General features: G+C 44.6%; 1 protein-coding gene across 3 annotated transcripts in view; it reads left to right on the top strand.

Annotated features, from left to right (window-relative positions):
• FSTL4 (follistatin like 4) overlaps positions 1 to 19654 on the top strand; it is a 442413-nt gene that overhangs the window by 65343 nt on the left and 357416 nt on the right. For all 3 annotated transcript variants that reach the window (XM_040444472.1, XM_040444471.1, XM_040444473.1), the window contains exon 3: positions 1005 to 1038. In XM_040444472.1, coding sequence (XP_040300406.1) covers positions 1005 to 1038 — 34 coding nt within the window. The remainder of the gene's footprint in view (positions 1 to 1004; positions 1039 to 19654) is intronic.

The following is a 19654-nucleotide window of genomic DNA, read 5'->3' as shown; positions in this document are numbered from 1 at the left end:
ATGTTCCCAGCCTTTCTCCCCATTACTTCTCATTGGGCCTCTTCCTGCTTCCTGAGCATACCCTGCCTTTTCTTAAGCCTTTCTCACTTCCCAGTGTACCCTCCTCCCTTACTCTTGTCTGAAAGCCTGCCCATTCTGCAGTGCTATTTTCAAAGGCTCTTTTAAAAAGGCTTTTCTTTATGTTTCCACCTGAATATGAATACACTGGTATTTTTTTCAAGGTAAAACCACCCCTTTACTTCTCTGTAATTTGTATTTGTTCTGTAGCCTTCTGTTCAACTGTGAATGTTTTCAATGCAGAATTCTGTCTGCTTCACTTAAGTAACTTCTCAAGCACTTTGCTTATTCACCTACACATAGCAGGAAGATGGGATTGAATTAAAAAATAAAACAAATCAAGGGCTTAATTTATTTCAGTGGCACAGACTGGCTGTCCAAATTGTCTTTAGGATTTCATCCTTTGGAAACTACTGAGTTGAGCATAGTCCATTGCTACATCATGCCATTGACCCACACAGGAGCACTGGGAGGTCTTCATTATGGCACCACAAATCACAACCTACTGCAGGTCGGATAATTCTGGCCCTGGTCTACTTATGTTTTCCCCAAACCCTACAGAACCTACAGTCTAGGTGGAAGATGTGGTATCAGTCTGTGACAAGGTTTTCCTTAACACTTGGTACCAGCACGGCTTCCACATAAGGAAGACCATGAGAACTGGCTCTGTTCTTTAAAAACTGATTGATTAACAATGTATTTGTTGGCTAAGCCCCCAAAGCAACAAGTTGTTTACATTTACAGGTGTGTGTGTGTGTGTGTGTGTGTGTGTGTGTGTGTGTGTGTGTGTTGAGAGTTTAGTAGACCCAGCATTGCTCAATGTCATGTTCTTATGAGATTGTTCACCTTTTTGTGAATAAATGAATGAGTAACAAAGGTGAGATCTTTGCAAGTATCTGTACCTATGAATTATTCTTCAGAAATACAAAATCTTTCTTTTCTTGCAGGACTCCAGAAGCTTTCAAGTCACAAGAAGAGAAGGTAGGGAAAATGCATGCATACCCATTTCCTTCTCAGTGCTGACATTTTGGAAGTAGTCTGTTGGAGCTAAGATGAACTTCCGCCTATGGGAAGCTTGTTTTTTGAAATTTCATGTGGCCTTTTCTGGGTGCTGACTGGTACTTGTCTCTGAGGACTGTAAGAACTGAAAGCCATGTTTGCTTGTGAAAATGAAGTCCTCTACCTTCAAGCATCATAGGTGAGGTCTAGGGAACTGGCTTATTCATGATCATGTTTGCAGTCTTGAGAGAAGCCTCATATTTGAGTGAAGTTCGAAGTAATTATTTGGTTTCATGAAGTGAAAACAACATCAACAATAAAAAAATCGTTTATTATTTGAAATATTTCAATATCTGGGAGAACATGGCATTGTGAAAAATATTTCTGATTAGATTTTTACAGCTTTAGCTAAGCTGAAATAGAAATAGCCAATTATTTTCCCTTTTGATACAATTCCATGATGTTCATTTTCCCTACCAGTTTCTCTAGCACATTTGTTTTCTGGTCTCTGAGGTAAGTGTATATGGGTGGTGATTTCTGAAATGTCTTAGTGGAAATTGAAGTTTCCCTTACTCATTTGCAGCACTACCTTCTGTCTATAAGAAGATGTCTTTCATATGACTTGTGGAATCTTTGCCAATCATCTCTTTATTGCAGGGATAGAAAGATGAAGTCAGAAATCAAAGTGACTTCTTGATCTAGGGTCTGACCATGGGTTTTCGTTTTAACCACAAACTTCTCTGTAGCCCTGTCTCTAAAAAGAGTGGCAATCAAAAAAAATGTGAGCAAGTTTCTTATTGACTTCTAAATTAAATATATCCTTGGCTCATGATTAGTTCTTATTTTAAACACCAGTATGAAAGACATAGAATGTCATGTTATCAAATTATGTTTCTAGAGCTTGGAAACCTAAGCCTTCCCTACTATCTGTATTGGTAAACGAATCCAACCTGTTGATTCCTGTTATTCATGGTGCTGGAACCCTGGATTCAAAGGATCTGGGTAATGTGGCCATAGGATGAACTTTATGGCTTCCATTCCCATTTGGCATCATCTCTTGTTTTGGGCTCAAGACCCTCTGAACTGCATCTGTAGGGTAAACTGCATTGTGTGGATATCAAAACTAAATGAAATTGGATGGATATGGGTGGGGCTGTGAGGACATGTTTCTTATTGATGACCATGTAAATTGGAAAGAAAATAGCCTTAAGCAGAGAAGTCGGCATGAAATTTGGTTTTGAATACTATTTAATTCATGTCAATAGCCCTGAGTATGAATTTTTGGAATTAATTTGCATTATGGAATCGCATATAAACCTGACTGTTCAGGAATTTCACTGTCCTTGTGTTCGCAGTGTGAAATGTCTTTAATGGTAAGGCTGGGATATGAGGAAATCATGTGTATTTTTGCTTAGAGGCATTAAAAGGCTTGATGAGACCTCAGGCTCCAAATCCACTGAACACTGACATTGTTAGAGTATGAGCAAAGGTGTGGTTGGGCTGTGCTCTATTCATTCATAACTTCTCTTTGAAAGCAGCAGCTCTTACAACTGGCTGACTGGGAACATATACTTTGGGTTTGTACTGGCAAATTTGTCCTGACATCACGTAAACTTATTTTCTCCTGTTGTGAACTGATGTGTTTCTTGCTTGTTTTTGTCAAAGTTGAGTGTTTGAGAGTCCCTGAAATAGCATACTGCCTGAATGCCAACGCATATAACCTGACAGGAAGGAAGGATGTAAGAGTGGGACCTTACAGATTGATTCCAAGTATTTTAAGTCCTGAGAATTCACTTGCTTGAATGGTGGGGCTGTTAATCTTCAGAAGAGTGGTACAAGTATAAAAATAATAAAAGTACTACAAATATTTCAATAAATTATTATTTCTACAGACAAAACGAAGACATTATTGGAGTGCCTGGGTGGCTCAGTTGTTTAAGTGCCCGACTTTTGATTTAGGCTCAGGTCATGACATCACAGTTCATGAGATCAAACCCCACATTGGGCTCTTCACTGACAGTGTGGAGCCTGCTTGGGATTCTCTCTCTACCTTTCTCCCTGTCCCTTCCCCTCACTCTCTCTCTCAAAATAAATAAATAAAACATTAAAAAAAAAAAGACATTATTGTCTCGTAACAACCACTTAGGGTTATTTCACAGCTAAAATTGAAAGAGCAACAATTAAGTAACACTGAATTTTTCTACCTAGTTTACCAGGCCCAGGAGATTTTGGAGAGCTCTGGAGGAGATAGCTTCTGGGTCACACAATCCAAGATATTATCCCATTTAAAAAAATTTTTTTAATTTTTTAATTTTACTTTAGAGCAAAAGAGAGAGAGCATGTGCAAGCAGAGGAGAGGGGCAGAGAGGCAGAGAGGGGGAGGGAGGGAAGGAGGGAGGGAGGGGGAGAGAGAGAGAGAGAGAGAGAGAGAGAGAGAGAGAGAGAGAGAGAATCTTAAGCAGGCCCCATGTTCAACTCAAAGCTTGAAATGGGGCTCAGTCCCACAACACTGGGATCATGACCTGAACTGACATCAGGAGTTGGATGCTCAACAGACTGAGCCACCCTGGTGCCCCTCCCATTTTTTGTTTTAATACTACATCTCCATCCCAGGTTCAGTGGTACACATGGATGATGAGCCACAACTTCATACTACGTGACTTTTCGAAACTGCTGGTGACAGACCAAGGCTGTGAAGTGAGAACTGAGAGAGAATTAGCAGTGGGAATGGAGTCTAGGCTAAATCGCAGTGGGGTTGGATATCATTAAGGTGACTCAAATGTACTGTGTGCCTTAGACATGCTGTCTGCCTTATTTCCTTCTGCACGCCTCTCAGCCTTAGATCCCGTGCTGTTAGGGTTCTCAGATTGTGGCCCACTTACTTGCTTCTAGCTTTGATCACACTGTTCCTGCACCCTGAACGCTTTTGGTCCCAAATCTTTGTGAAATGCCACCTCTCCCTCATATCTCCAACTGTCTTTTTTAAAGTGTTTAACTTACTCTACCTTATCTTGGAGTTAAGGGATCCTATCATGTCATTTTCTAAGAATAGAGACCCTCACCTCATTCATCGCAGATTCTTCATGGCCCCAGTCCAGGGATCTAGTTGCTCAACAATTGTTTTCTGAATTAAGTGCAAACCACCCATTGCTAAATGTGTATTGTCTTTTCACTCTGATTCTGTTCCAGTGACACACAGGTGAGGCACTGAGTGCTTTGGTTTGAGAAGGGAACTTTTTAAGGAGTGTTCTGTGGATATACATTGGATATTCTTAATTGATCAAAGTGTTCCACGTTCAGATAAGCTTTGTGTTATGGGTTGAATTGTGCAGAATAGATAGTTAATATCTTAACTCAGAACCTGTGGATGTGACCTTATTTGGAAATAGTTTTCTTGGCAAGTATGTAATCAAGTTAAGATTAGATTGTACTGTTTAGGGGCGCCTGGGTGGCGCAGTCGGTTAAGCGTCCGACTTCAGCCAGGTCACGATCTCGCGGTCCGTGAGTTCGAGCCCCGCGTCGGGCTCTGGGCTGATGGCTCAGAGCCTGGAGCCTGTTTCCGATTCTGTGTCTCCCTCTCTCTCTGCCCCTCCCCCATTCATGCTCTGTCTCTCTCTGTCCCAAAAATAAATAAAAAACGTAGATTGTACTGGTTTAGGAGGGGGCCCTAATCCTATCAGTAATATCCTTATTAGAAGAGGGAAATGCTGGGAGAGCACCCTGTGATGATGGAGTAGAGATAGGAGGGAGGACTAGAAACCAGGGAATTTCAGAGATTGCTGGCAAGTACCACAAGCTATGAAGAAGCAAGGAAGAATCATCTAAAGCTTTCAGAAGGCATGTGACTCTGACAAAACCTTGTTTTCTGACTTCTGGCCTCCAGAAATGTGAGAAAACAAATGTCTCTTGTTTAAAAACAGCCAGATTGTGGAGCTTTGTTGTAGCAGCCCTAGGAAAATAATGCACTTGGTCAATGCTGGACTCAATATTGCGCTGGTTGTTCCTACTTTGACTGCAGAACCTATTAGACCTTTAAGATGTTAAATATGACTCACAAGTGGGTATAATATGCAGCATTTCTCAAATTTAGTTTCCCATGGTGCCTTAGTTTTGTTGGTTTTGACCATCTCAGGGCTGTCATTCCATGCAATGTCCTTTGAAGGTCTACTCTAGGAAGTTCAGGCAGAAAGAGTGCTTCCTCATTGCCCAGGATGAGCACATGACTTGGCTCATGTGCTTTCCATGTGCATTGCATGAACAGAATAGTGGCATAGTAATAATAATAGCTTATCAGTTCTCAAGTTTTCAGAGAGCTTTTACATTAGTCTTTCTGTCTTGTGACCCTCAGCAACCCATGACAGAGGAGAGAGGAGAGCATCTTACACATGAGACTCCTTCCTTGTTTTCCATGCTTATTTGTGGGAACTAGGGCTCCCTCTGGGCCAATGTCCCTTTAATGCACTGATCCTCTCTTCTGTTCATTTGTGCCCACTGCCAAGCCTAGAGAGCTAAGAGGGACTCTTGGAAGAAAACTGTCTAGGGGTCACTTTTTTCCAAGTTGGATTTGTGATAAGGGCTCTCAGGGGAACCTGAAGGGAAGTATATAGTATCAGGAGGTGTGGCAGGACTGCAAGACTTGTAGGACGTCTTTTGGGAAGGGCATATTCCCACCCCAGCTGACTGAGCCCTTCCTCCTTCAGGGCAGTCCTGTATCACCCTAGTTTCTCAGGACCCACCTGTGCTCGCTGCGAGAAGTAATGCTTGCATCTTCATCTGCTTTCCACTGCAGGTGTTCTTACCCCCCCTCTAGGCATCCACAATTTAATTTCAACTTCGTCTAAGGCTTCAACCAAAGGTGCAGACTTCACCACTCCAAGACACTCCTGTGTCCATTGTGAGGGCCAGTGCTGATTGTGTCTCCCCGAATTCATCTACTCAAACCAGTACTTTTCTCTAACTGACTCCATCATGTTGAATTACACCATGAGAGAACACTTGAGTGAGCTGAGCAAGTGGCCAGGATAATTCAGCCCTTGTCAGCCATCTCTTAGGAACATGGGTGATCTATAAACTATCCCAGATGTCTGTGATTGTGTTGTGATTAGAGGCTATGAGTTTTGGGGTGGGCACCAGTGTCATACTGCATTATCCACCCTCCCAGTGATGGATCACTTACATGTTCTAGTCCAGACCAGCCTGGCCTCGCTTCCAGCAGGGCTGTGAGGGAGACCTGAGAGCAGGGATGCTGCTGTCTTCCCAGAAAAGAAAAAGAGAGGAGTGACAGTCACACAGCCCAGTGCCTCTGACTCCTTAGCAATGCAAATCGCCTAAATAAACATAACCTGCCAGTTCCCACTGTGTGACTAGAGCCTCCCTTTCTGAAAATTCTTGGAATTAGTCCCTAATTGGCAGCTGCTTCTAATAGCCCCCTTATAGTTCTCTGCATCTGGGTGAACTTCAGCTATCAAGAGTTGCATTCTGTTTACCATTAATTTTGATTTTGTTTAGCAGATGTTTTCTGGATCTCTCAGTTGCCTGCATAATCTGTCTTGGTATAATGTGAACTGGCTAACTCTCTTCTATAAAACAGATTAATAAACTCCTAGCTTCTTTTGAGGTAACTTCTTTAATGGCTGCAGATGTAGGGATTCGAGAAGGGAGCTATCCAAATTTGACTGGAGTAGTAGGTCCTTTTCAAATCAAGATTGCCATCTGGGCAAAGAGATGAAGTTTCCTTTACCATTCTACCCTCGCTCAAATACAGGGGAGCTTGCTAGCTCTCTCCTACAGTCAGGGACCTCAGAAAGTTGAGTGACATCTATCTCTTTTAGCTTCTAACCCCACAGAAATTGGCTCTTTCTGGGCAGGGCTGCCCTTTTTCAGCTGCTGGGAAACTGTATTGTACCCACTTGCCCCAGCTCGAGTGGGAAGTAGATGGCACATGTGGCACAACTTAGCCCATGTCCATTCTATCCTCTGTCAGAGTCTTTAACATTTTGTTCAAATTTCTTGATTCCGCAATCAGAAGAACCAAACAACTCTCTTCTCCTGTTGCCTTTAAGAACTTAAGGACAACCCACCTAAAATTCCTCTCCCCAGATTAAGGTTCTCTGGCCACTGGGGTTAGAAATTGTCCTTGAGCATCACAGTCACCAACCCTTTCTATTTCCTTTCAATTAATGCTTCAGAAGAAAGCTCAGGGATTGAAGTTAGGGGCCTTTCCCAAGGATCATGCACAGCTTTAGCTAGAGGAATGTCAGGCTGTGGGTCACCCCAAGCTTCTGTTCCCTGAGTTTCCCCGAGATAATTGTAAGTGCCTGGGCCTGGAAAGATTAGCAGTGGACTAAGACAGCCTGAGTGAGCCTGAGTTCTCATTCCTGTCCCTATATAGGATATTCCTTGATCAGAGGTCTGCAAGGCTCTGGGTTTGTGGCTATTTCATCCTATCCCTGGGCCATTTCAGCTCTCTGTAGTGATTTAAAAAAAATTTTTTTAACATTTATTTACTTTTGAGAGACAGAGACAGAGCAGCAGTGGGGGAGGGGCAGAGAGAGAGAGGGAGACACAGAATCCAAAGCAGGCTCCAGGCTCTGAGCTGTCAGCACAGAGCCCGATGCAGGGCTTGAATTCATAAACTATGAGACCATGACCTGAGCGGAAGTCAGATGCTTAACCGACGGAGCCACCTAGGCGCCCCTCTCTGCAGTGATTTAGAAGAAGCAGGACCTCGCTGGGTACAGCTCAGGACTGATGATGGCAGCTATTCGTGCTGCTGTTTGAATTGCACTTGTGTGACTCCTTGCCCGGGGCTTCAGCACCATAGGACACAGCATGGGTGGATATGGTCTGTGCTCAGAGCAGGGGGTGGTGGAGGGTGGGCAGCTCTCGTGCTGCTCTGCAGGATGAGCCCTGGGAGAGCATGGATCGTGACTCTTCTTTCTGGCCTCTCCTGCTTCTCACACAGTAAGCGCTGAAAAAGTGTTAGACGTCCAGCACATTCCAGGGCTGACTGGGCTCTATGTCATATCTGCACTTATAAGGCAAAATCACAGGTATAGGGGCTTCCTGGTTGTTTGGCTGTGGATCCCACAGCTTCAGGACGCCTTTGCCCTACCTGCTGCACTTCCTCTTCTCACCAGCCCCCTTGGAAACCTTGCTCTCCTTAAATAGCATCCTCAGAGAGCTACTGTGCTCTTTCTGAGGACTTGTGGGTCCCTCTGTTAACAGGTACTTACAAGCTGCTGGTGCGAGTGAGGCAGATCTCTGTGGTTGTGATGGCAAGCTGTAGGGCCTTGGTAGGTCTGGACAGGGCAGTGAACTCCTGTGCAGTGAGCTGTGCTTCTCAAAGGAGTCTCCTCAGGGGTTGTGACTATACACTTTGAACATAGGTCCCTATCTGGAATGTAAGGAGGAAGAGTTGTGTTCTCTATGAAGTCATAACCCCCAAAGGATATGAACCACAGCTGATGTATCGGGACAATGGGGTGAGGCCTTCACGAGATCGCACAGCCGGAAACATGCTGAACTTGCCCACCGAGGCCTGAAGAGAGGGGATAATGGCACTCCTCTTAGGCCTGCTGAGGCCCATCCCTGCCCTGGAGGCTCGCCTCTCTTTGAGATCCCACAGGGAAGGTTGACATTTGCTGTGTTCACCCCTTGCCTGGCCCACAACACAGAAGGAGATTTTCTGCTTTTCAGGAACCCTTGAAATTGTCTTCTCCATATAAACACTGAAGCTCTCTTCAAACTTGTTAAGCCATTTGCCCTAGCAATATTAATGTGCCACTGGCAAGCCTCTGGGGTTAATTATCTGTGACTTCAAAATCATTTGTTTCTGTCTCTTTTGTCTCATTGCTGCTCAGTACTCTTTCTTTAATAGGAAATGAGGTACAAAGTCCAACTGACCATTATATTCTAATTCTTTTCTTGTCATCATAATTAATTCATCTTTTTAAAAGTCTTAAAAAAACAACAACCCTTCCTTCTTATTTTCAGATTGTGTTGTCTCTTAACAAATGTTTAATCTCCCCACTTCAGTGGGAGCAGAGCCAAGACTAAAAATAAACTGCAAGGTGAGACATGTCATCGAAATGAGTGTGGCCTACTAGTGCTCTGTCTCCTGGCCCCACTCACTTTTAGGAGCTCCCTGCCACCCACATGTTGGCCTGTTTGTCTTGGGTGGCCGTGGTGAGGGCTTCCTGGTGTGTCCTTTTGTGCACATGCTGTGCTTGGTGAATGAGCCACAATGCCCAGGGAGGGCTCTTGCAGATCAGGTTAAGCAAGATAGAGAGATCCTGTGCACAGCAACCCACCCAGTGGTTCTCTGCACGCGGTTTCCCTCATACTTCTTCTTGGCCAGGGCTGTCATTGGATTCCAAGAAATATGGTCTGCACGTAGAAAACTTTGTGCCAAATGTTGAATATTTCATGAAAGAAGATTAGCTTGCCTTGTGCTCTCTAGAAAGTCAGAGAACACATGCCACAGAAATGAGCAGGTTCTGCCTGGCTTCTGGCTCTGCAGGGTGTTGACAGTGACCTGAAGCCTTTGGGGACAGGTGCAGTCAGCAGAGGGAAGTCTGAGTGTAGTCCAGTGGTGCCTGGTGCTGTTCAACAGGGCATCCAGGCCAGACATTGCCCACCTGTCTTATTCTCTGGAAACTGCTGGGGAGTTCTTAGCCTCTCAGCTCCTGTCTCATCACGGCAGTGTTTTTAAAGCAGTGTCTGGGAGCCTAGCATGACAATACTACTTCTAAAGGAGAAACAGCTCCTGTGGAAAGTCCCACTGTTAGGATTTCTTGAGGGTTTACTGGGTGCTAATGGAACTTTCCTTGGGTGGGTTGGAGTTTGCGTGGCATGCAGTGAAGACAGGGTGTGTTCCCTGACCTTACAGAGCTTTCCCATGAATGAATGTATCAATTGATGAGATGTACGAGTGTCCAGTAGACAGAAAGGCCACCTGGGTGTGCCTGCCACGTGGCCAGGCATCTCACAGATGGGCCAACAGCAAGTGTGAAATTATTTGCTCAGTGTAGACCAACATTGGGGCCCTAGAGAACAACTCGCTGAATATTTTGGTAGAGGTGAAGTCTCAGGGTCTTTTCTCCAAAGGATGGTTATATTGACAGATAATCTCCTTTTGACTCTTAATCGTACACCCTATCAGTGGGGACATGTTGTAAATCACAAAACTCAGCCATCTTGACCAAATAGAGAACCTTATTGGCTTATGTAACTGGACAGTCGGGAAAGGAGTGGAGGGGTGAGGGTGCTGGCTCCAGGTATGCTTGGTATAGGATGCAAAGTATAGGATTCAGGTATGCTGGTTTCTCTTTTCACCCCCTTAATAGTTGACTCCTCTTCAAGGTAAGTGTCAACGTCCCCACTTACAACTCAGTGTCCTCTGGAGGAGAGAGAAAGCCTCTGGTTGGACAGTTCTCAAAGAAATGTTAAGATCCCTTCAGGTGGGACAGGCTGGGGTCGTGTGCCACCACCTGAATCTGGAATGATGCAGTGTGCTGCTATGTGTTACTAGGCTCCACACAGGTCCCGGCGTGAGCCCCTGTAGTCAAGATGGCATGAGAGAGGAGTGGGGGGAAGGTGGATCCCCAAAGGACAACTGAACCTTTGCCCAGATAAGACCTATGGATGCAGGAAGGTAAAAAAGTCCACTATGCATATTAGCGTCTACTGAGTTATGCCACATCTGGGTGTCTACCATGTTCTCCACTCCCAGGGGATTTGGAGTGCCTCGAGGTAAGGTGAGCTTAGCCAGCGTTCATCCAGCATTTGTGCAGGAAGGCATGTCTCTCAACTTCTGGAGAAGGAAACCAAGACTAAGGCCCTGCTGACCAGAGGTCACAGGAGCTTGGGGGAGGGAGTGTGAGTTGGAACTCAGCTTCCTGATGACAGGGCATGTTTGCATTTTGTGAAACACAGCTGCCTCCAACGATGGGGTAGCCTGCTCTTTCACTCCCTTCCATAGTGACAGATGCAGTGACTTAGTAGGGATGCATCAGGAATCCACTGGCCCACATTGGGGGAGCCTTAGCATTTCTTCAGACCCCCAACATATCCTCCTTTCTTTAGCCTTCCAACCAAAGGGCGTAAGGATCAAAAGCTAAAGTTCATATTCTCCCCTGATGGTGACTTCAGTGCTTGCAGCCAGGAGGCTTCTCAGAAGTTTTCTTTTCCATTTTCCATTAGAGATACTGTTCTTTTGGGGGGGGGGGGATAGGTTGGGGGGGCTTACTGTACTGGATGCTTCTAGATGGCAGCGGGCCAGGTGGGGGCACAGATGGAGATGGGGGACTTGGGCTTCACAGACAACCAGAGCTCTTGTTCGGGAGCCACCTTTTACTAGGCACCTTCTCGATTATCCATGCCTTGACTTAGGGTCAAAGCGTCGCTTCACTGCTTTCCTATAAATTCCTTAGAATTGAAGAGTTCTTGATGGAAACGTTTTAACTTCAGTCCTTTACTTAATTCTCATGAACACCCTCTGATACAGGCATTGCAATTTTATTTTGTCAATAGAAAAATGTGGGAGACCCTTTGAACTCTACAGGAAACCGATCAAAGAATTTAAGTGGGCTTAACTGAAGTCTGGCAAGAAGGCACATTCTCGATGGAAATTCAGCACTGTTGGTACAGTTCTGATGGAAATTGTTCATATTCACAAACAGGAACTCGTCATTCCGCAGTTGAAGTGCAAGCAGGGTTGGGGTCGCGGGACCCCATGTGTGCTGCTGCCAGGAAGAAACAGGGACCTCCACGTTCTGAAGAAATGTGCTTTAAAGACAGAAAATCACAGGTCTGAGAAAATGAGTTGTCAGAGTAAAAATACATTTCAGTCTGTTTGTTTTACTAATTTTAGCAGTTATTTGCGTTCTCTCTCTCTCTCTCTCTCTCTCTCTCTCTTTTTCTGGAAGCAGCACTTCCATCCAGCTGTTCGGCTACAGCATTTGAATTTTTATCATTTGTGTAAGTCCCTGCCTATTTGGACACAAAATGGGAGTCCTGTGGCTAAGAGAGGACGTTCATCTGATAGGGTCAGATCTAATCTCACACATAGAAACTTCAGGTGAAAATACAATGAGTTGATTTTTTTTTTTTTTTTTTTGAGACCACAGTTCGGTAAAGCTGTGCTAGCAAATCGCTTCCCCCCGTATACAGAATTTGGAATGATAGCACCTTATACTTGGATGGTGTCACCAGGTTGCTTTTTGCTCTCAAAGAGCTTTCTCATTTGTCATCTCATCTGATCATTGATGAGAACCTTTGTGTTAGGTAGAGGGAGGATGTTAGCATTGGTGTCTGACAGATGAGGAAACTGATGTCCAGAGGTGGCCAGGGTCTCGTCCCAGGGCCCACAGCCATTTGGGACCTGGCAGGAGATGAGGACAGTCAGTTGGGAGCTCCTCCTACCTGGCTTCCTCTTTCAGTGGGAGTTTATGGCAAGGCTTTTCAAATTCAAACCCAATGGAAAAGTACAGGATTTTAGCCCTGTTTGGGCTCTTTTAAAAACAAATTATTTTAAAGACAACTTTCCTCATCTGTCAATGTAATGATTCTGTACCGTAGGGATTCAGAGTATTCAAAATGTGTGGGGAAAACGGTAAAAGTTAATCATTTTCACGGTACCTGTCTGTGGCGAGGTTTAATTATCACTTGACATATTTCACAGTTTAAGATGATGACAGTTTAAAATAGAGCCAGAGAAAGCCAGAAAATACCTTCATTACCGGGTGTCGGGTGCTGTGTCAGAGTCACCCCCAAATGCAGATGTCCCCCCCCCCCAGACAGATGATTCTGTGGCATTTTCTGTTTGCTACAGATGTCCCAGGAACTGAAATCCAAACCAAGAACTCCATTCTGACCCTGTTGTCATCGCCCAGGGGGAGCATGGGCAAACTCTCACAGTGCGGTTTGCTTTTTGCACCGTCTTCCAGATGCTCACCTCCTCACTGCCCTCCCAGATCCAAATCTCTCATGGTCTTCTGCAGCACTGCTAATGAACAAGACAATTTGCTGTGAAGTGGGCTCCGAGTGAATGAATGAAAGCTATTTAGATACAAGGGGTATGTGTCTCTGAGGGCGTTGCATGCCTTCCTGAGAGAAGAAGGCTGAGAAGCAGCTTCTGGTTGTGGTTTGCGCTAGTTGTTTAATAGGTGCAGAAAATAATTAAATAATTGTTTCTTTCCTGTGAGATTTCTGGAAGAGGAGCTGTCCAAGAGCAGACCCGTCTGTCCACATTTCAGATTTCAGTTTGGAGAGTCCCAGGAGAGGCAGCAGATGAAGCCATCTCAGAAATGCAAATGCTGTTTGACATCTATTAGTTCAATGCTTATCCATTGCTGACAGCCAGATCCATTAGGATGCCAGTGTCACGGATCAGAGACACTTGGAATGTAGTGAGAGCCGGGCTGCCACTGGCCGAGCCCCATTGAGATGATCTAAGAACTCTCTGGATGTGCCCAGCACTCTGGTCTGGGCCCCGCCCCATCTCTGCACCTCGTGCTCTGGTTCCCAGGGCCAGTCCCCCAGCCAGCCTTCCTGGCTGTGCCCCTCCCACCAAGCAGCCTGCCTGAATGCTCTGCCTGCTGATGCTCATGCCCTCCTTGAGAAGTCCGACTTGCATCTTGGCCCTGCCATTCATGGAATCTGCCTCGTGATCCCCCTGCAGGTCTGGAAGGGCCCTGCAGGATCACTCCTTATATTCCCAGGTGAGGACACAGGCTTGAACAGGTGAAGTGACCAGTGTCAAGCCCCATGGCTAGGGGGTAGCAGAGGTAGGATGTGAGGACTGAGCTGGGGTTCATAAACCTCAGGTCTCTCCATGGCTGGGTTTCAGTACCTTCCTTTTTGCCCTACCCTTGGGGGCATGTTTTCCTTTCTCTAGAGAGGGGTACAGTGGCTAGGATGCCCCAGATGCTCATCCGTCATTTCTTAGTGATGGACCTTCTGGCTGAGTTTTGTAGTTAAATTCTTGGCTTTGACTTGTATTGAAAATATTTCTCCATATATTGTTTTCCTGTTGTGGGGAAAGGACAAAACAGGACGGGGCACATGGTGACAAATGTCATCATTAAAGCTCTCATAAGCTTCTCTGAGTTAACTTCCTTCAACCCTCTCCGTCGTCCAGCATGGCCAGCGAGTGTGATCTTCTATTTATAGAGGAGGAAACCCGCGCTTTTGAAGGATCAGTGGCCTGGCTGGTTGGGTGCTTCGCTTAGCGGGCAGCCCTTCCAGTAGCCACTGTAATGAAATAGAGTCTTCTGTGTCTCAACACTGTGGTTTCCCGAGGACCCTTGTCCCCAGGACTCTCAGCAATAAGGCAAATCTCTGAGGCCTTTTCTGAACTGTCTGCTCTTGAGAAGCTAAGCAAGAGCAGGTGCCTCCGTGGCTGTTTGTTATGGGAGTGGGGGCAGTGGGAAGGATTGGAGGACTTGGAAAGTATACATCAGAAGCCACATACTGTGAAGCTGGGGCCACGCCTTGGAACAGAGGTGAGGGTGCTGGTCCGGACTCCTGATACAGACAGTGAGCTATAGGCAGTGCCAGCTTCATCCGGCCCCGCATTCCCGTGGCGTTCAGAGAGAGAGTCCGTCTTGTGGGCCGGGAAACCTGATGGCAGAGACTAAATGGCCACTGTGGCTGCTGTCCAGGGAATGATGGGAGCCGGAAACTGTGCCCATAGGCTGCCTCACCCTGCACCCTGTGAATGCTGGGAACTCTGTGTTCTGCTCCTGTGTTTACGGCTCTGGGAAGGACTTTGGCCCACACCTGCCTCTCCTGCCTGCTGGCTTGTGTCTAAACCCACCATTACTGATTCAAACCCCTTTTCCACATAAGCACCCCCCAGAGTCATTTTGGATTCTAAAGGAGTCCCAGAACTCCCACCAAGCCACTTCCTACCCTACCTGGGCAACTCACCAAGCCAATCTGCTTCTTTCTAAGGCTTTTCCTGAGACCCTGGAGCCCAGGGTCTGTTCTGTATTTGTTTTGTATGATAAGTTTCAAACTGGTGGTCCATGGGCCACATTCAACCTGTGGTCATACTGGACTTATACAATGTTGGTCTTCATAAGGTTTTTTTGTTTTTACATTTTCAGTTGAATAATCTATATATACACACATGTACATACAGTGGAATATTTCTCAGCAATCAAAAAGAATGAAATCTTGCCGTTTGTAACAATGTGGATGGAACTAGAGTGTATTATGCTAAGCAAAATGGGTCAGTCAGAAAGACGGATATCACATGATTTCGTTCCTATATGGAATTTAAGAAACAGATGAACATAGGGTAAGAGAAGGAAAAATAAGATAACAGAGCAGGAGGCAAACAAACCATAAGAGACTCTGAGATATAGAGAACAAACTGAGGGTTGCTAGAGGGGGAGGTTAGTGGGGGGATGGGTTAAATGGGTGAGGGACATTAAGGAGGGCACTTGTTATGATGAGCACTGGGTGTTATATGTAAGTGATGAATCACCAAATTCTACTCCTGAAACCATTACTACACTATGTCAACTAATTTGAGTTTAAATTAAAAAAAATAATACAAATTAAAAAATAAAATAAAGGACAGAGTGAAATGCTTTGGTAACCCTGGGCCCACATGGCTTCATGTCAACAGCAGGCTGGAGTGAGCAATCGTGTCCTTAGAATGTGCACATGCTCTTCTGTTTGCCGCAGTCCACACTACTCCCTCGTGCCTCCTTGATCCTGAGACTAAGTGTCAGATGGAGTTGGAAAAATAAATAAGATCAAGGTGAAATCCCAGAAGAACCATGCTTACTAAATTACCTTAGTGGCCTTCATAGGCGTTTGAGTTTCCAGCTCATTTTGCACTCAGATTTATTGTTAATCACAGCACAGTAGACCTAGATGTCACAGGTGGGGACAGTGACAAAGGGAGGAATTTAGTATGAAGGCTGAAGTAATCCTTCCAGACTCAGCCCTTGTTGAGAATCTCTGGTGTTAGCAGTGGGTCCTTTGGTTCAGGCGGTTAAGTGTTCCATTAAAATATCTACTTTTCTGATATTTATGCCTTGATCTGTACATGTTCACTTTAGGCTATAAGTGTGCAAGTAAGTTTCCAGCTTGCTAATTAACATTTGTGCCTCTTTCTGTAAGTTAGGTCTTTAAAATGGATCAGTTGCTTTAAGTATTTAAAAGACATTCCACATATATTATAAAGTAATTACTTTCCACAGATATTTCCCACTGATATTTGTTACATCTAAATATACATTTACAGTACTCACTAGACCAGAATAGTTCTGATTTCTATATTTTGGTCCACTGAGCTTAAAAAAAAAAAAGATTAAAAAAAATTTTTTTTAATGTTTATTTATTATTAAGAGACAGACACAGAGTGTGAGCAGGGGAGAGGACAGAGAGAGGGGGAGACACAGAATCTGAACCAGGCTCCAGGCTCTGAGTTGTCAGCACAGAGCCCAACGTGGGGCTCAAACTCACGAACTGTGAGATCGTGATCTGAGCCGAACTCGGTCGCGTAACCAACTGAGCCAGCCAGGCGCTCCAAAAAGAGAGATTTTTAAAGTATCTTTTTTTTTTTCAACGTTTATTTATTTTTGGGACAGAGAGAGACAGAGCATGAACGGGGGAGGGGCAGAGAGAGAGGGAGACACAGAATCGGAAACAGGCTCCAGGCTCTGAGCCATCAGCCCAGAGCCTGACGCAGGGCTCGAACTCACGGACCGCGAGATCGTGACCTGGCTGAAGTCGGACGCTAAACCGACTGCGCCACCCAGGCGCCCCTAAAGTATCTTTTTAATCAGTGTATTTATTCCAAAGATTCCAAGATTCTCTTGGCTCCTCCAGAACCAGCCACACAGTATTAAAAAGATAATAAACATGGTGTGTTCTCAGCGCTGGTTTTGAATTTAATGAGAGATGACATTTCAGCCCAAGAGTAAGCATGGCTAACTTTTAATCTGGGCTCTGAAGTGTCCTGGATCCCGGAGGAGCTTCTTAACTCTCTCTGTGTCATGTTCTTAATGTGCAAAACTCAGATGATACACAGTTACTGCCCTGGTGTGGGGAGAATGAATGCTTGCTGAATAGCAAGTATTGTTTTAATAAAATAGTCCTAATTGTTTGCTTTGTACATTTTCTGCTTTATTATTTTTATTATTTCTCTTGCTTCTGTAATTGGTAGTTATTGGGTTCTCATTATTTCTTTATGAGTCATTTTATAAAGACCGTCTTGTGATCTATCGTCCCTCCCACACTTGCTTTCGCCCACGTGTCATCCACAGAGGCAAGAGGTGGGCACGCGGCTTGTTCCTAATGGAGCTGGAGCCAGAAGCAACACCTTGTGGCTTGCCCCTTGCCTTTAGGAGCAGTGATTCCCAACTTGTTGGCTGCTCTGCTGTGAAGGACTGTGTGAAATCTGGGAGACTTATTTGAAAAACATCATTAGTAACAGAGAGCAAGCAGGGCCAACAGGATCTGCATGAAGACGGTGAGCTCCCTGTTTGTAGAGAGGAGAAGATGTGCCCATCCAGTGCAGGACAGGCATCATAAGTGTGCAATGACCACATAATGTGGGGCACTGGAGAAAAGGGCAAGGTAATCATCACAGTATCATGCAAAGAAACCCACAGACCATTCTACTTTAAGTCGGCTGCTCTGTAATGTTTCCAGCTGCCATATTACCTGAGGACTTGATCCTACTTGCCTTCCTTGTAGACTCGCACATCACCTACGATTGTGTTCTCTAATCTCTAATCTCTGTGTGGTGTTGCAAATTGACGGAGACAGGCCTCGTGAGTGTGATCTAACTTACCAGCTGTGTTACTCTGGGCACGTTACTTCTGTGCTTTGGTTTTCTTACCTCTAAAATGGTAGTAATAATTGTATCTTATATGGCTGTTGTATTGATTAAATACACATAAAAAAGCTTAGCAGAGTATTGGCCAACCTTCTGAGCAGACCCTGTGTTAGCCATCATTGTTAGTGGTTATTCACCCACGTTGGGGTTGGGATTGGCTGGGATTGTGTCTTCTCAGTGAGTGGGTCTGTAGTACTGAGAACTAGGAGATCTTCAGTGAAATGAATTGGATTAGAAATCCATGGATTTAGTGGACCAAGTTACTTTCTTTCATCACACCTAAGTAATTAGATTGACCTGCTACTTTGTGAAGAGTGGGCAATAATACAATGGAAGCTTGAGAACTATTTGAGCAGGCTTTTGTTTCTGGTTGTATGGGAGACTAGTTACCTTGGCTGACTCTCTCACTTAAAGCAATTTGAAATGATGGATAAAACATTGAAATAATCTTTTAGTGACTTCATTGAGAAGACAGGAAAGTGAAGATTTCCTAAGAGCCTGAAAACTCCATGAAAGCTGAAAGTCAAGACTCTGAAGCTGCCTTTTGCTTTGAATGTGTTTGCCCAATGTGAGTGACCTTGGTCTTTGATTCTTATGACCTCAAGAGAGATAGTAGACAGGAGCCAATCCTAGGATGTGTTGTTTTGTTGGGAAACCCCCTTCACCTACACTGAGACCGCAAGTGGCTACATTTTTAGTTTAAGGGTGGAATAGAAGTAAATGTTCCCTGTCTCCCCTCAGGGATGAGTGAAGAAAATTTCCTCCCTCAAACTTTGGTCAAAATCTTTCCTTTCAGAACTACAGTCACTAGCTGGGTTTTCAGCTGCATTGATAAACAGGCTGGTCTGAGAAAACCTCAAGCCCAGAATTTAGTCAAAAGGAGTCCTGGTTGGTAGCCCTTCGAGACACATAGTAAAGCCAATACAAGTCCTGTCCAGAAGAATCCTTCTTCATTAGAGGTCTTAAATAATTTTGACAGATTGCCATCCATAGAACATGAGCTCATAGTCAAAAATAAATATATAACAAAACTAAAAAGACACAAAAGTGAAAACCAGTAGAAGCAGAACTTCAGATATTAACAGATAAAGAAAAAAATGACAATGTGTAATATAAGATAAAAAATGAAGGGGCACCTGAGTGGCTCAGTTGGTTAAGCGATCAACTTTGGCTCAGATAATGATCCCTTTGTTTGTGGGTTCGAGCCTGTCATCAGACTCTGTGCTAACAGCTCAGAGCCTGGAGCCTGCTTGGGATTCTGTGCCTCCCTCTCTCTGCCCCTCCCCCACTCACACTCTCTCTCAAAAATAAACCTTAAAAAAAAGATGTAAAAAAATGGAGCTGAGAGTAGAAACAAAGAGTAAGACTATTACAAATCACCTTGATTATTTGGAAAATAACCAAATGTAATTTCTTTTTATTATTTTTTTTAATGACTATTTATTCTTGAGAACAAGACAGAGTGTGAGCATGGGAGTGGCAGAGAGAGAGGGAGGCACAGAATCCAAAGCAGGTTCTAGGCTCTGAGCTGTGAGCACAGGTTTGAGCAGGGCTCGAACTCACAAGCTGTGAGATCATGACCTGAGCCAAAGTCTGACGTTTAACGTACTGAGCACCCAGGCACCCCAACCAAGTGTAATTTCTTATTCAGTTGTATATACAATTGTATCTTATTCAATTGTATATACAATTGTATCTTATTCAATTGTATATACAGTTGTATCTTATTCAATTGTA

Source organism: Herpailurus yagouaroundi, unplaced genomic scaffold, assembly GCF_014898765.1.
Source record: "Herpailurus yagouaroundi ecotype Mexico unplaced genomic scaffold, PumYag 192, whole genome shotgun sequence".
NCBI classification, from domain to species: domain Eukaryota; kingdom Metazoa; phylum Chordata; class Mammalia; order Carnivora; family Felidae; genus Herpailurus; species Herpailurus yagouaroundi.
This window is presented reverse-complemented; position numbering and strand designations above follow the sequence as displayed.